Genomic DNA, 14,307 nt, shown 5'->3' with positions numbered 1-14,307 from the left:
CTGTACAATTTGCCAATGCATGCCATGTAATCATTATTATTCAGTGCATCGGTTCACCAGCCTATTAGGGGCGGTTGGGTAGCCTAGTGTTAAAAGCGTTCGCTCGTCATGCCGAAGACCCGGGTTCAAATCCAGACATAGGTACAATGTGTGAAGCCCATTTCTGGTGTCCCCGGTCGTGATATTGCTGGAATATTGTTAAAAGCGGTGTAAAACTCACTCACTCACTCACTCACCATCAGCCTATTGGTTAAAGCTGGGTTTGAATCCCATGTGGGTACAGTGTGTGGAGACAACTGTAGGCATCCCCATTGCAATATTGAAATATCACAAACACCAGCATTGATATACTCGTAGAGTCTCTGTTTCCTAAATAATGACCAATATTGTATTTCGTTACAGATCAGATAGGAACCTCTCCAATGATCCCACTGTTGTTCGAATCGAGAAGACTGAGAACGAGTCGGATGCTTCCAGTATCAGTGTCACCCCTGGCGGAAGCCGGCCAGGAACCCCTGGACCTAATCCTCAGGACTTGGGCCGCAGACTTGCTAAAGTGGCCATTGATTGTCAGAACAAAGATGGTGCTCCGAAAAACTCAGACAAACATAGGCCCCATGCAGCAGAGCTGCCTAAAAGAAAACCATCGAGGACATTGCCAACAGATCTCCTCCACGCGCAGTGGCACACCCAGATGGTTTGCCTGAAAGCCAATCCTAAACCCAAGGAGACCAAAGACCCTGGGTCAGAGTCTGAACCTGAAGAGATAAAGCTGTTGGAATTCATGGCCAATTGTAACTGGGACAATGCCAAACCGCAGATTCTCAGCCGGGTAGCTCAGTGTCTGAGCAGAGGAGTGTACCCAGACCCTCGCAGGATGGTCATTGGTGACTTCATTGTTGAAATCATGCCAAAAGCTGAAAAGTGTGCTGTCATTCCTCCGGAACTAAAAGGCAAACTGCCTGAACATATGTATTCGATAAGGGTGAAAGTGATGAGAAAGGCATCGGAATCGGATATCAAAAAGTTCCAAGCAGCATCAGCAGCAGCACATCTGAAACAACATCGAGCATCTTTGAACAAACCCCGAGATTCTTTTTCTGTTCAGTCTTGTGACACAGCTTCAAGGAGAATCTTTAAGAACACATCCTATGGTGGTCCTGATAAGAATGGTGCATTATCTCACACTTTACAGAAAACCCTTCCCCCTACACCTTCATCATCCGCCCCGCCTTCAGCAGCAACTTCATCTGCAGCACCTTCTGTTTCAATGGGTATTTCAGGTTTTAATCGCCTTCAGATCTCTCACCCTAGCTCAACATTCATGGAATCCAGTGGCAACAGTACTATGACAATAGATGGAAATAGATCCGAAATCATGAAACTGAATGACATATCTGGGAACAGAGATGCTGAATCAGATTCAGCTGATATTGAGCACATCACAGTACAGAACACAGAGACCGGTGATTCAATATCAATGGTCGTAGGCACTATGGATAGTAAAAAGAAAGGGAAGAAACCTGAAAAGGAAGCTAAACTGTCTGGAAACGAGCCTGTCAAAAAGAAAAACAAAGCCAAACTCCAAAGTCCTCAAGGTGATGTAGTTCATGAATCCAAGCCGAAAATCCTCAAGGGTTCAACTACTTCTTCTCTGGACAAGCTTGGTAAGATTCCTCTTTCTGGCCCAGTGGATGAAAAGTTTGCTTCTATATTTGGCTGTGTTGAAGAGTCACCAGGAGGAGCTGGCTATGTCAGGGATGGAGAGGTGACAATAGACCTCACTGATGACAATGTAGAGACAAGTCACAACGACACACATGACGAACCAGAACAGCTCGTTTTGGATCCCAAGTCCGTGAACCCACCTGGAAATGGACGAAATGAAGCAAGCAGTGTTAAAATACTTCCATCTTCCGCTGACATGAAACATGTTCGTCCAAGTACTCCAAAATCATTTCCGCCAATTCAGAACCAGACATTCCAAATTAGGGGACCTGCAGCTCCACCTATTGGGCAGATTCTAGTTCCAGTTCCAGGTCCGACAATGCAGACTGCTGGATCCCAAATAATTCTTGCTGGTGCACCAGTTGCTACTAATGTGTCCACAGTAGGAAACTCTAGACCCACAAAGACAATCATCAGCACTCCTGGTGGTAAACTGTATGGACCATTTACTGATATAAATGATGTTAAGATGCTTCAGGTGAAGAACCCCGATGGAACGACCCAGCCATTACTCAGATTCCTACCTGCTAATTCATTTCCCATTGTACCACCAGCCAAGTCAGTTGGCTCCCAAGGAAGCAAAATTACAAAATCTCTTCTTGGCACAAAATACATCCCTGGGCCCCATGGAACAATATTAAGACTTGAGGAAGTGGTTGAAAACAAATCACAGGAAAAGACCAAAGTCTTAATTGAGGAAGATGCTAAACCTTCAAAGAAGAGGCGGAGGAAAAAGAATGTCGACCCAGCTTCTGCAAAGGGACTTAATGCACTGTCAGCCGATGAACCATCAAGTAGAGGACTGAAGAAAAAGGGTCGTAAGTCAGATCAGTCCAACTCTGTTGAATCCTTTGATGAGGTAGATGGTTCCTCGGGATCTAAGGTTCGCAAAGGAGGGTCAAAGAGTCAACCAATGGCCACTGGAAAATGTCCAGTTGGAAAAGACATAGAGAAGAAAGTAAGTAGTGAAACACATCTAGTCACATCTCTTGATGAGGAGGATTCTGGAACTGCTCAACAAACTCTTAACCAGGTCCATGTTCTTCAGGACACAGCTGATAAGGAGAACAAAGTGGAATACTGTGAGGCAGCTGCTGGAACAAACAAGAAACATGGTGATGGTGACAAAGAGTCTAGTCAGAAGAAGGTGGCCAGGAAACCTGGTCAATCAACTTCAGGTGGAGCTGTTGATGGGGGACTGAGACAAGCCAGATCCTTGTCCTTAGATTCACCTGATACCATTAAGACTTCCACCCCAAACCCTGGTGCTTACAAAATTCAAAAAACGCAACAAGGATTTTTGCCTGTAAAACGGCAGCGAAGTGACTCCGATTCAGCAGCCTTTGCAGATTCAAGCAAGAGAATTAAACTTGTTGATGGACGACCTTCATCGGATGCTCTCGGCAGCCCAAGTCAGATCTTGGCCAACATTGAGAGTTCAATGAAACTCACTCCCATTCAGAAGTTCAAAGGAAGGATGAACCTTCCTGTCATTGATATCTCGGATGACGACAGTCAGATGTCCCTTGACGGCTGTAGCATTTCTGGACACTCGCTTCAAGGTCAACACACCATCAACATATCAGAGGTAGGTTGCATTGTGAGTTGTCATCAGGCTTGCTGTGGTATTATAGGAGGCGACTGTGCTTGTCAGTCTGGCTGACTTGGTTGATGCATGTCATCATATCCCAATTGCATTGATTGATGCTCATGATATCAATCACTGGATTGGCTGGTCCAGACTATTACTTTACTACCGTCATATGGCTGGAATATTGCTGAGTGTGTTGTAAAACAACAAACAAACAAACAAAACAAACAAGTTTTGGAACAGTGGGGTGGTGGCCCAGTAGTGAAAACATTGGATCACCACACGAAGGGACTAAATGTCAACATGCTGTGTCTTAGTAGGGGTATCCATGTGAAATTGGGGCATGGTATTTTGTTGGGGTTAGAACTATAAAACCAGCATTAGTCTGGTCAAGTACAAGACCATGCACTCACAGGCACACACACACACACACACACACTCACACACACTCACACACACACACACTCACACACACTCACATATGCATCAGCGTTAGATATTGGCACTAGTCCTATAGTCCTTGCCAAACTGCCCAATAGTTAAGGTATCCTAAGGACTAGTACAAATATGCCCTTTTTAGGGGTTTTGCAATTTTTAATCATTATAAGGACTAGTGGACGGAAACTGTTAGTTTCTAATTGTGAATAATCATGAATGCAATGTTAAACGCCTTTTCACATCACATCTTGATCAGTGTTGGTAAATCAATTCTCATGTAATGTTTTTACAGAATACTTGACTGATGTGCAATACATATTGGTCATCCAGAACTTATGATATAAAATTATAATAAGTAATTACTACTGATACTAGAATCCTGATTCAGTTGTGTCACACCTAATTATTAAACCTCAGGGGCGGTCGGGTAGCCTAATGGTTAAAGCGTTCGCTCGTCACACCGAAGACCTGGGTTCGAATCCCAACATGGGTACAATATGTGAAGCCCATTTCTGGTGTCCCCCGCCGTGATATTGCTTGAATATTGCTAAAAGCGGCATAAAACCATACTCTTCACTCACTCACTCACTCACTCACTCACTCACTCACTCACTCACTCACTATTAAACCTCATTTCACTTCACCTTGACATTTGCTGAATCCCTGCTGATATTAACTGAAAGTATCTGGTATTGTTCTTGAAACTGGATCATAATGTTTTATGCTATGTATGATGTACACCAGAGCTTATTCTAGTTCTACATTGATCACTGTCTATAACTCTTTACAAATGCGTTGATTGCAGTATTCTGGATAATATTTCTAATTACATCAGTTAAACCCTAATGCCAACTAATCCCGCTATTCATGACAAGTCATATCAATCATTTCAAAACAACTCTTCATCGTGACATGAAAAGGGTTAGACAACAGTTCTGTTTCTTCCCCACATTCTCTTGACCCAGTTTCTACATCCGGTAGTGACGAGATAAGGAAGTACTCATAAAATCATCTTGTTTATACATGAAAGAGGTGACAACAGTTTCCTCCCTTTGTGCACTCACTTGCAGTGATATCATGGATTATGGGGCCATGCGATACACAGCACTGCATTGCTGTCAGAGTTGCATCCCTTTGCGGTGCCAGGATCTGCTGATTTTTGCATATTGGCCTGTCCTTGGCACTACAATCGTAGACGACAGGACTAGTGCCAATTTCTAACACTTTATCATAAATGCCTAGACCTGAATCACTTGTGTCTTTTTCTCCATAAATCTGTGGCAATATGCTAATCAGCAGTAGAAATTGTCACTAGTCCTGTCGTCCTTGCCATACTGCCCAATAGTTAAGTATCATAAGGACTAGCAGAAATCGGCCATTTTCAGTGGACTAAAAATGTTGCTTTCTACCACTGTTAATACTGAAAAACTCATTCCTTTTCTCAAGCAATAATATGGAATGGCTTTGTTTTGGGGCTGTTATTGATAGTACTATTGAGCTCACTGAAATTGTCCATGGCTCCATGTCAATGGCAAGACTGTTATACAAGTGAAAATGTCCCCACTAGTCATCGCTACTGTATTGCCAGGAGGAGAAGCTGGACGTGTTGGGGGGGGTTGACCCAGACACCCACCCCCTGGAAGATGCCAGAGAGACCCTGTATAGACAGCTCAAGGTACATTGACATTAAACCTCCGTGCGGAATCTGTGGGATATAATGATTGTCTGGTCCAGACTTGATTATTTACAGACCACAGTCATTTAGCTGGAATATTGCTGCGTGTCATGTCAGACAACAAGCAAATGCTGTCAGAGTGGCTCACCTGTAAGCTTAAAACCCTATAAGGCTCTTGACCATCTCCTGCAGCTGTCTCATCCATTTGTTCACACTTGAACCATCCATTCAAAAGTAACTTCTCCTTATGTATACCACGGTATTAACACCTAACTTTTCATGATATATTACACCCAGTCACTATATGCGTATCACCCAAGATATCGCAATATTTTCCACCTTACCCTAACTTTCTTTAGTATGTACCACATAACCCTAGCTTTATTCAATATGTACCACCTAACCCTAACTTTATCCTATATACAACCTAACCCTAACTTTGTCCTATATACAACCTAACCCTAACTTTATCCGATTATAGGCCACTTAACCCTAACTTTATCCGATTATAGGCCACCTAACCCTAACTTTATCCTATATACAACCTAACCCTGACTTTATCCAAGATTTACCACCCAATCTTAACTTTATCCAAGATTTACCACCTAACCTGACTTTATCCAATATTTACCACTTAACCCTGACTTTATCCTACATACAACCTAACCCTGACTTTATCCAAGATTTACCACCTAATCTTAACTTTATCCAAGATTTACCACCTGACCCTGACTTTATCCAATATTTACCACCTAGCCCTAACTTTATCCAATATTTACCACTTAACCCTAACTTTATCCTATATACAACCTAACCCTGACTTAATCCAAGATATACCACCTAACCCTAACTTAACCCAATATTTACCACCTTACCCTAACTTACCCAATAAATTACACTTTCTCCCTTTCAACCATTGAAGTCGTGACTTCAATCCTAACACTAACTTTACCAATACCTGAATCATTCAGCCAGCCCAAACCTCACTTAGTCATTCATTAACATAAACAACTCATTCTCCCTTTCAACCACGAAAGTCCTGGGCAAGCAACAATGAAATGAGTTTCTATGTCATTATTTTTGCAGGAAGATGAGGAAGATTTCAGAGGAGAAGTCCGAGAGAGGAAGACCAACAAGTAAGTAACTTATGTTATAAATTACTCCGCCCCTGTGTACTATGAAAACCACTGAAATTTCCAAAAGGACTCCCAGATGTAATTGTTGTAAATGTGACTGCCTCCAAGGACTAGAGGATAAAGTGTCTGTCCAGCGAGTGGATGGACGCTGGTTTGATCCCCAGATGCATCGTACCTAAAGACATTAAGAGACAGTACTTATTGTTTCCCTGTCTGGTGCTCAGCTGTAAGAGGATAAAAAAAGAACTGGTCGGCTCAGAGTCAGTATACTGTGTGTGAGTGGGGTAGCTACTGTGACATGGCTAGTACAAGCAAAACACACACACACACACACACACACACACACACACACACACACACACACACACACACACGAACATGCACATGCACATGCAAGTCGCTATTTTAGTGCAGTTATCTAGAATGTGATCTTGAAAAACTCCATCACACCTCACCTCATCTAAGGCGCAGCGATTCGCTGTGCAGAGTTGCGTCCCTTGGGCACACCAGAAACCTGTCATTGTGGGTTTGAATCCCGATTCGCCCCAATTATGTTTCTAGGTTTATCAGCACCATACCCGTGCTCGTGGGTTTCACCGAAGTGGTAAACGTCTGAGACCTGCATCACTTCGGGCTTTCCTCCCACATTAAGTTGACACGCCGCGATATAACTTGAATACTGTTAATAGCGGCGTTAAACCCAACTCACTCACTCACTCACTCACTCACTCACTCACTCACTCACCACACCTCACCTCATCTTACATCACCTCACCTCACCTCACAGCTTCATGAATTTACTAAAAGATACCACCTTCCCCATGAGTTTGTTCTGTTATATTTTAAGACTGTTCTCCAAAGTGTGCCTTTCTTGGGCATCAATACTCCACAAGTTTTGTATAAACTGCATGCCTCCCATCACCCATCAAGACATTGTGACCACATTGTGGTGAAGTTCTGATGTGAGTCTATTCAAAGTTGGATAGCCTAGTGGTGAAAGTGTTCGCTCATTACACCAAAACCTAGGTTCGATTCCCCACATGGGTACATTATGTGAAGCCTATTTCTGGTGTCCCCTGCCGTGATATTGTTGGTGTACTGCAAAAGACAGTGTAAAACCAAACTCACTCACTATTAGTTAATTGTTTTAGAGAAATGATGGGCGAATCTAGTAGTTAAGGTTTTAATGCATGAGACTCGCGACCTGCGTTTGATTCTTCACATGGGTACAATAATGTTTAAAGTTAGAGCCTGGTTTCCCCAGTGGTGATATGATTGGCTTATTGATAAATGCAGGGGAAATATCCTCAAGCCATAAATAGGCCACACATTATTTATTTTCCTTTTCACGGGCCCGCCACCCCGACTGAAAAGCCGGTCCAAGATATTAATGAACCATCACCAACCACCCCCACCCCACCCCAACACACCACACCAGCGCCACCCCACCCCACCCCAACACACCACACCACACCACACCACCCCAGTAATATAGACCCTTTATTACATTATAAAATGTCTACATCACTGCAAGTGATTCAAGAGGCCAGTTGCAGTTTTTCATATAAATAAATCATTTCAATAGATACATCAATAGATAAATATATAAAGCAAGTTGGAATATATCCACGAAACATGAAATTAAAAAAATGTGGCCTTACTGTCTATAACACTTGTGTTTCCTATTTCAGAGAGCGCGCTCGGAGACAGGACATCCTGTGTATGTTCATGTATCTGTACAACAGCATCTCTGAGGGGGAGGACAACCCCCCTGTGACCCTCTCCAGACAGAAGGTGCTGGATGCTGTGAGTAGCCATGGCAACCAAATCACTGGATTGTCTGGTCCAGACTCGATTATTTACAGACCGCCGTCATATAGCTGGAATATTGCTGAGTGCGGCGTTAAACAACAAACCAACAACAACAACCATGGCAACCAGAACAATGATGTATCAATTGAAGGAATTCGAAAAGAGATGCAAAGAATTATTGGTATGGTCTGGAGTAAAATTGACAATGTGGAGATTCCAGGTTAGATTTGGCCTCCAGCAATGCATGCTTGTTGTACAATGGTACTGATTGGATCTGGAGGTCAGCCTCAGTGATGTGTTAATAATCTCAGTCACTTGTTTTATTACAACAAACTGAGGTTGCACAGTGTTTAATACCAAGGTGTGTGCTTATGTACTGTGGGAACAAGTTCCACTGTCTAATATTGGAAAGTCTCAACATCCTTTGGCTAATTCAATAGCATTGATCTCTAGAGGTGATAGTTCCCCCGAGAAGAGCTTGTGCAGACCCGATGACCCCAGCAACCTTGTTGCTCGGCTGACCTCGCATGGCATTGTTTCGCCAGTGTGTTTTGCAACAAAATTTCTCAAAATAAGTCATAGGGTATTGTGACTGTAAACTTTGTGGTGCAGGACCCTGTTCCACAAGGCGAGCATAGCACATACAGTATTTGACGTAATAAGCGCCCAGAGCGCTCTCAAAATTAGAAATAGGGGGCTCTTATTAGAATAATATTTTGGTGAAAAAAACAGAGTTGAAAGATAAATTTTGTGGTTTATGCTGACAACCTGAAATGTTTATATACGACATATATATTTTTCAGAATTTAATTGCCCATAATTAAGGATGCATATAACACACGAGTTTGTATGATACATGAATAAATAGGTCTTTTGTACATTGATGAATCAGAAGGGGTGCTGATTGGGATTGTTCACTAGCCAATATATTAAGAAATATCGCCATGGGCGCTTATTAGAGTGGGGTGCTTATTACGTCGAATACGGTAGTCGTAAGTCTATGTTACAGTATGGGAGGTATGATAATCTTAACTAAGCTTACAATAGCTTTATGGAATGGACCCCTAAATTCCAAAGATGGGCTGTTGTATGGTATTGTTTTAATACATGTAAACTTTTGACATGTTTGAACTATTGTTTTGTTAAACTCAGTTGAGTTATGCTGTGGCTCGGGTAGATATTTGCCCTTTCACACACAACAGTGGAATGTTTCTAAAAAGTTATAAACGGAAAGTGATAAATAAAATACCAAACTTGCTCCTGTATGATAACTATTTTTATGAGCTCATTTCGTATTCTATGCTTGTATGTATACATACACAACGCGGAAATGTGCATCCAGTACCCACAAACAAAGCATAACACCCAAAGTAATGCAGTGTGGTAGCATCTGACTCTGGTAATGTTGAGATCTGACCAATGGCCTCTCTTTTAGGCGCTGATGACCATCGAATGTGAGAAACAGCGCTCCGCCCAGCTGATTGAGGACCTGAAGATGGAGAAGTTTTACCGCCGTGCACAGAGGAGGCGGCTCCGGGTCGCTGTTGGTGAGGAGTTAGGAACTTTTACATTTATGATCCCTGTTTAATGGCGGTACATCTATCCAGTTGATGTCATTGGACGATGTTTAATAAATGCCTTGCAGTGGTCGAAATTTAGCATGAAAAGCAATGGGGCCATTCATTGACACCTGCCATGCTTCAACTTAAAGTATCCAAAGTTGACCTCGACACAAAGCTTCCACTTAAAATATCCACAGTTGACCTCAATGCAACGCTTCCACTTAAAATATCTTCAGTTGACATCGACGCAACGCTTCCACTTAAAATATCCACAGTTGACCTCAATGCAACGCTTCCACTTAAAATATCCACAGTTGACCCTAATACAAAGCTTCCACTTAAAATATCCACGGTTGACATTGATGCCATGCTTCCACTTTGAATATCTATAGTTGACATCAATTCCATGTTTCCACTATCAACGTTATCAATAAACACAAAAATGAATAAATAATTGAATAATTTTTCTGTTTGTTTTGATCCAAATACTTGTTATTTGAGAGATTTTTGAAAGTGTGTTGATATATCAGCATTTTTAAAAATTAAGCATGAAAGTTAAGTGGTCCTTGTCATAACCCTTATATTTATGGTAAGGGGCGGTGGGGTAGCCTAGTGGTTAAAGCGTTCTCTCGTCACACCGAAGACCCGGGTTCGAATCCCGACATGGGTACAATGTGTGAAGCCCATTTCTGATGTCCCCCCGCCGTGATATTGCTGGAATATTGCTAAAAGCGGCGTAAAATCATACTCACTCACTCACTCACTCACTATATTTATGGTTAAAGATTTCGGGGGTCCCCAGATTTAATTACGATACACACAAACCTTAAGGACCCCTGAAGTGCCCCTAATTTAATTTGCAACACTGTGGTTTTGTATATATCCCCTTGTAAAGATCCGGGTTAGAATTGGTCTTCAGCAACCTATGCCTGTTGTTAGATGAGATTGACAGGATCGAGTGGTCTGGCTTGGTGACTTGGTTGATGTATGTCATGGTATCACAAGTGATGTCAATCACTGGATTGTTTGGTCCTAACTCGATTATTTACAGAGCCCTGTCATATTAAAATTTGTATTTATTTAAACAGTGTTTGAAATTAAAGTTTGTCCTGGGATGCTTGATAATCTTTGCTGGGGTAGTGGAATCTAGGAACCCCCCATATGTTTCCTTTTTAACATTAGATTTATGACGAGGACCCCTTTACTTACATTACAATAAGAGTAAAGCAGTTTGTCAGGACATTATCAACACACCAAGGCTTCTGCAAATGATAATACCCTGAAATATCATCATCCTTATAGTAAGTTACTAATCCAAAAATGATGGTGAAGAAAACAACAAACCGCAACATTAGTTTAGTGGTTGTATTAAAAACCTTGTGATTGAGGTCACTGATTTACAAATAGCAACATCATAGAACATTAACTTGGATGATGTCACAAACATGAAACATGACGTCTTTCAACCTTGGGGGGGGGGGGCGGTGTAGTAGCCTAGTGGTTAAAGCGTTCGCTCTTCACGATGAAGACCAGGGTTTGATTCCCCACATGGGTACAATGTGTGAAGCCCGTTTCTGGTGTTCCCCGCCGTGATATTGCTGGAATGTCTAAAAGCGGCATAAAACCATTTTTCACTCTTTTTTTATAATAATTTTATCCATCAGCTATAATTATAAATATCACATATTTATTCAGATGGCTTGTTGAAGAAGGGGATATCAGCTAAAGTCATTGGATCTCATCTTGAGGAAGTTAAACAGCAAGAACTGAAGCGGCACTCCAAGAGGCATCTACTGAGGAAGATAATCAAGTATGGCATGCAGAAGTCCCAGGATGAGAAGGAAGTAGAGATGGAGAAGGATACGTCAGCTCCGTCACCGTCTGCTGCTTCTGCCTCGATCGGATCACCATCAACAAGTCTGAGCACTGAGGCCAGGACGTGTAATGCAAAGGAGACCAATGGCAATTCCATCGGAGACAAACTAAGAGCAGCACCTGGGATGAAGGTTGATCCTAACAACCCAAGCTGCTTTTGGTCTGAAAGTGAAAAGTTTGTTATCGAGATTGAAAAAGATGACGACGAAGAATCTGTGAATGAAGACATTGAGGAACGGGAGACGACTGAAAATGTTTTGGCTGAGAATGTGAAAGATATTACGGATATGAAATTGAAATTTGAAAAAGTCGGTAAGGCGATCGTGAGTGAACAGGGAGGAACTGTAGAGGATGGAGAGTGTGTTAAAAATTCAGGGAAAATTCCATCTATGCAAAATTCTCCGGTTCAAAAGGAAAAGGGTGATATTAAACTCAGGGAAAAGGGTTCTGCGAAATCAGGACAAAGGACGCTGCAGAGATCAAATTCTGAGGAAGCAATCCTGCAAGTGGAATCGTTCATTGAAAATGCAGCAAGACTTAGCTACGACTGTGACGACCTTGATGTCACAGATGCGGTGTGTGATGACAAGAGCCCTGAGGAAGAACCAAGGTTGCCCACCATCGAACAAGCTGAAAAGATAAACGAAATTCAAAAAGTGGTGAATAAACCTGTTTCTAAAACAGAAGAAAATCAGCCTGTGGAATGCTTGGCTGATGAAATGTGTGTTGAAACTCTCGAAAGGGAAAAGTCACCTGAGAAAGATGCCATGTTTAGTTTGCTTCTGCCGAGTGAATTAAATTTTGATGACGCAAGTGTTGAATCTGTTCCCCTAGAATCAAAGACACCAAGTGAGAATTGTTCAAGTGAAGCGACAGGCAATTTGAACAAAGTCGGTGCCATAAGGGAGATAAGTCAGAGTGAGGCTTCTCAGGGAAGTGACAAGACGGATACCTCTTCTATTCGTGAAAATGGAAAATCGGGAAAGAAGGAGAATTTCCTTATTTGTGATGTTCGTGGTTTAGCTAAGAATGAATTCTTCTGCACAAAATGAGATTATTTTGTATCCCAAGTATCATATTTCTGAATATCTTCTTCATTCATATCTTGATGTCTTTTAATATAGTAATTCAAGATGTTTAGGTTCAGTCATGACTGATCTCTGGATTGTATAGTAGTGCTGTTGTAAGAAAGTGCTTCGTGTAAGGTGACTGCCCTTTGAAACAGGTATTCTGGTGTAAGATGTCCCAACTAGGAACAGGTGGCCCAGTGTCCTGTGTAAGATGTCCCAACTAGGAACATGTGGCCCAGTGTCTGGTGTAAGATGTCCCAACTAGGAACATGTGGCCCAGTGTCTGGTGTAAGATGTCCCAACTGGGAACCGGTGGCCCAGTGTCTGGTGTAAGATGTCCCAACTGGGAACAGGTGGCCCAGTGACTGGTCTCAGATGTCCCAAGTGGGAACATGTGGCCCAGTGACTGGTCTCAGATGTCCCAACTAGGAACAGGTGGCCCAGTGTCTGGTGTAAGATGTCCCAACTAGGAACATGTGGCCCAGTGTCTGGTGTAAGATGTCCCAACTAGGAACAGGTGGCCCAGTGTCTGGTGTAAGATGTCCCAACTGGGAACCGGTGGCCCAGTGTCTGGTGTAAGATGTCCCAACTGGGAACCGGTGGCCCAGTGACTGGTCTCAGATGTCCCAAGTGGGAACATGTGGCCCAGTGACTGGTCTCAGATGTCCCAAGTGGGAACATGTGGCCCAGTGTCCGGTGTCAGATGTCCCAACTAGGAACAGGTGGCCCAGTGTCCTGTGTAAGATGTCCCAACTAGGAACAGGTGACTGGTGTCAGATGTCCACCCAGGGACAGGTGGCCCAGTGTCTGGTGTAAGATGTCCCAACTAGGAACATGTGGCCCAGTGACTGGTCTCAGATGTCCCAAGTGGGAACATGTGTCTGGTGTCAGATGTCCCAACTAGGAACAGGTGGCCCAGTGTCCTGTGTAAGATGTCCCAACTAGGAACAGGTGGCCCAGTGTCTGGTGTAAGATGTCCCAACTGGGAACATGTGGCCCAGTGTCTGGTGTAAGATGTCCCAACTAGGAACATGTGGCCCAGTGTCTGGTGTAAGATGTCCCAACTGGGAACATGTGGCCCAGTGTCTGGTGTAAGATGTCCCAACTAGGAACAGGTGGCCCAGTGTCTGGTGTAAGATGTCCCAACTAGGAACATGTGGCCCAGTGTCTGGTGTAAGATGTCCCAACTAGGAACATGTGGCCCAGTGTCTGGTGTAAGATGTCCCAACTAGGAACATGTGGCCCAGTGTCTGGTGTAAGATGTCCCAACTAGGAACAGGTGGCCCAGTGTCTGGTGTAAGATGTCCCAACTGGGAACCGGTGGCCCAGTGTCTGGTGTAAGATGTCCCAACTGGGAACAGGTGGCCCAGTGACTGGTCTCAGATGTCCCAAGTGGGAACATGTGGCCCAGTGACTGGTC

General features: G+C 43.1%; 1 protein-coding gene across 3 annotated transcripts in view; it reads left to right on the top strand.

Moving 5' to 3' along the window:
* The window catches only part of LOC139449438 (uncharacterized), a 38,580-nt gene extending 25,342 nt beyond the window's left edge, over positions 1 to 13,238 (top strand). For 2 of the 3 annotated variants that reach the window (XM_071230832.1, XM_071230831.1), the window contains 5 exons: positions 403 to 3,316; positions 6,519 to 6,568; positions 8,260 to 8,374; positions 9,816 to 9,927; positions 11,638 to 13,238. In XM_071230832.1, coding sequence (XP_071086933.1) covers positions 403 to 3,316; positions 6,519 to 6,568; positions 8,260 to 8,374; positions 9,816 to 9,927; positions 11,638 to 12,869 — 4,423 coding nt within the window. In that variant the 3' untranslated portion in view covers positions 12,870 to 13,238. Of the gene's footprint in view, positions 1 to 402; positions 3,317 to 5,345; positions 5,433 to 6,518; positions 6,569 to 8,259; positions 8,375 to 9,815; positions 9,928 to 11,637 lie in introns of all 3 variants that reach the window. The other variant, XM_071230833.1, reaches the window with a different exon arrangement.
* Positions 13,239 to 14,307: the final 1,069 nt, after the last annotated feature.

Source organism: Haliotis cracherodii, unplaced genomic scaffold (assembly GCF_022045235.1).
Source record: "Haliotis cracherodii isolate W230 unplaced genomic scaffold, xgHalCrac1.p SCAF_8, whole genome shotgun sequence".
In the NCBI taxonomy this organism is placed as follows: Eukaryota; Metazoa; Mollusca; class Gastropoda; order Lepetellida; family Haliotidae; genus Haliotis; species Haliotis cracherodii.
This window is presented reverse-complemented; position numbering and strand designations above follow the sequence as displayed.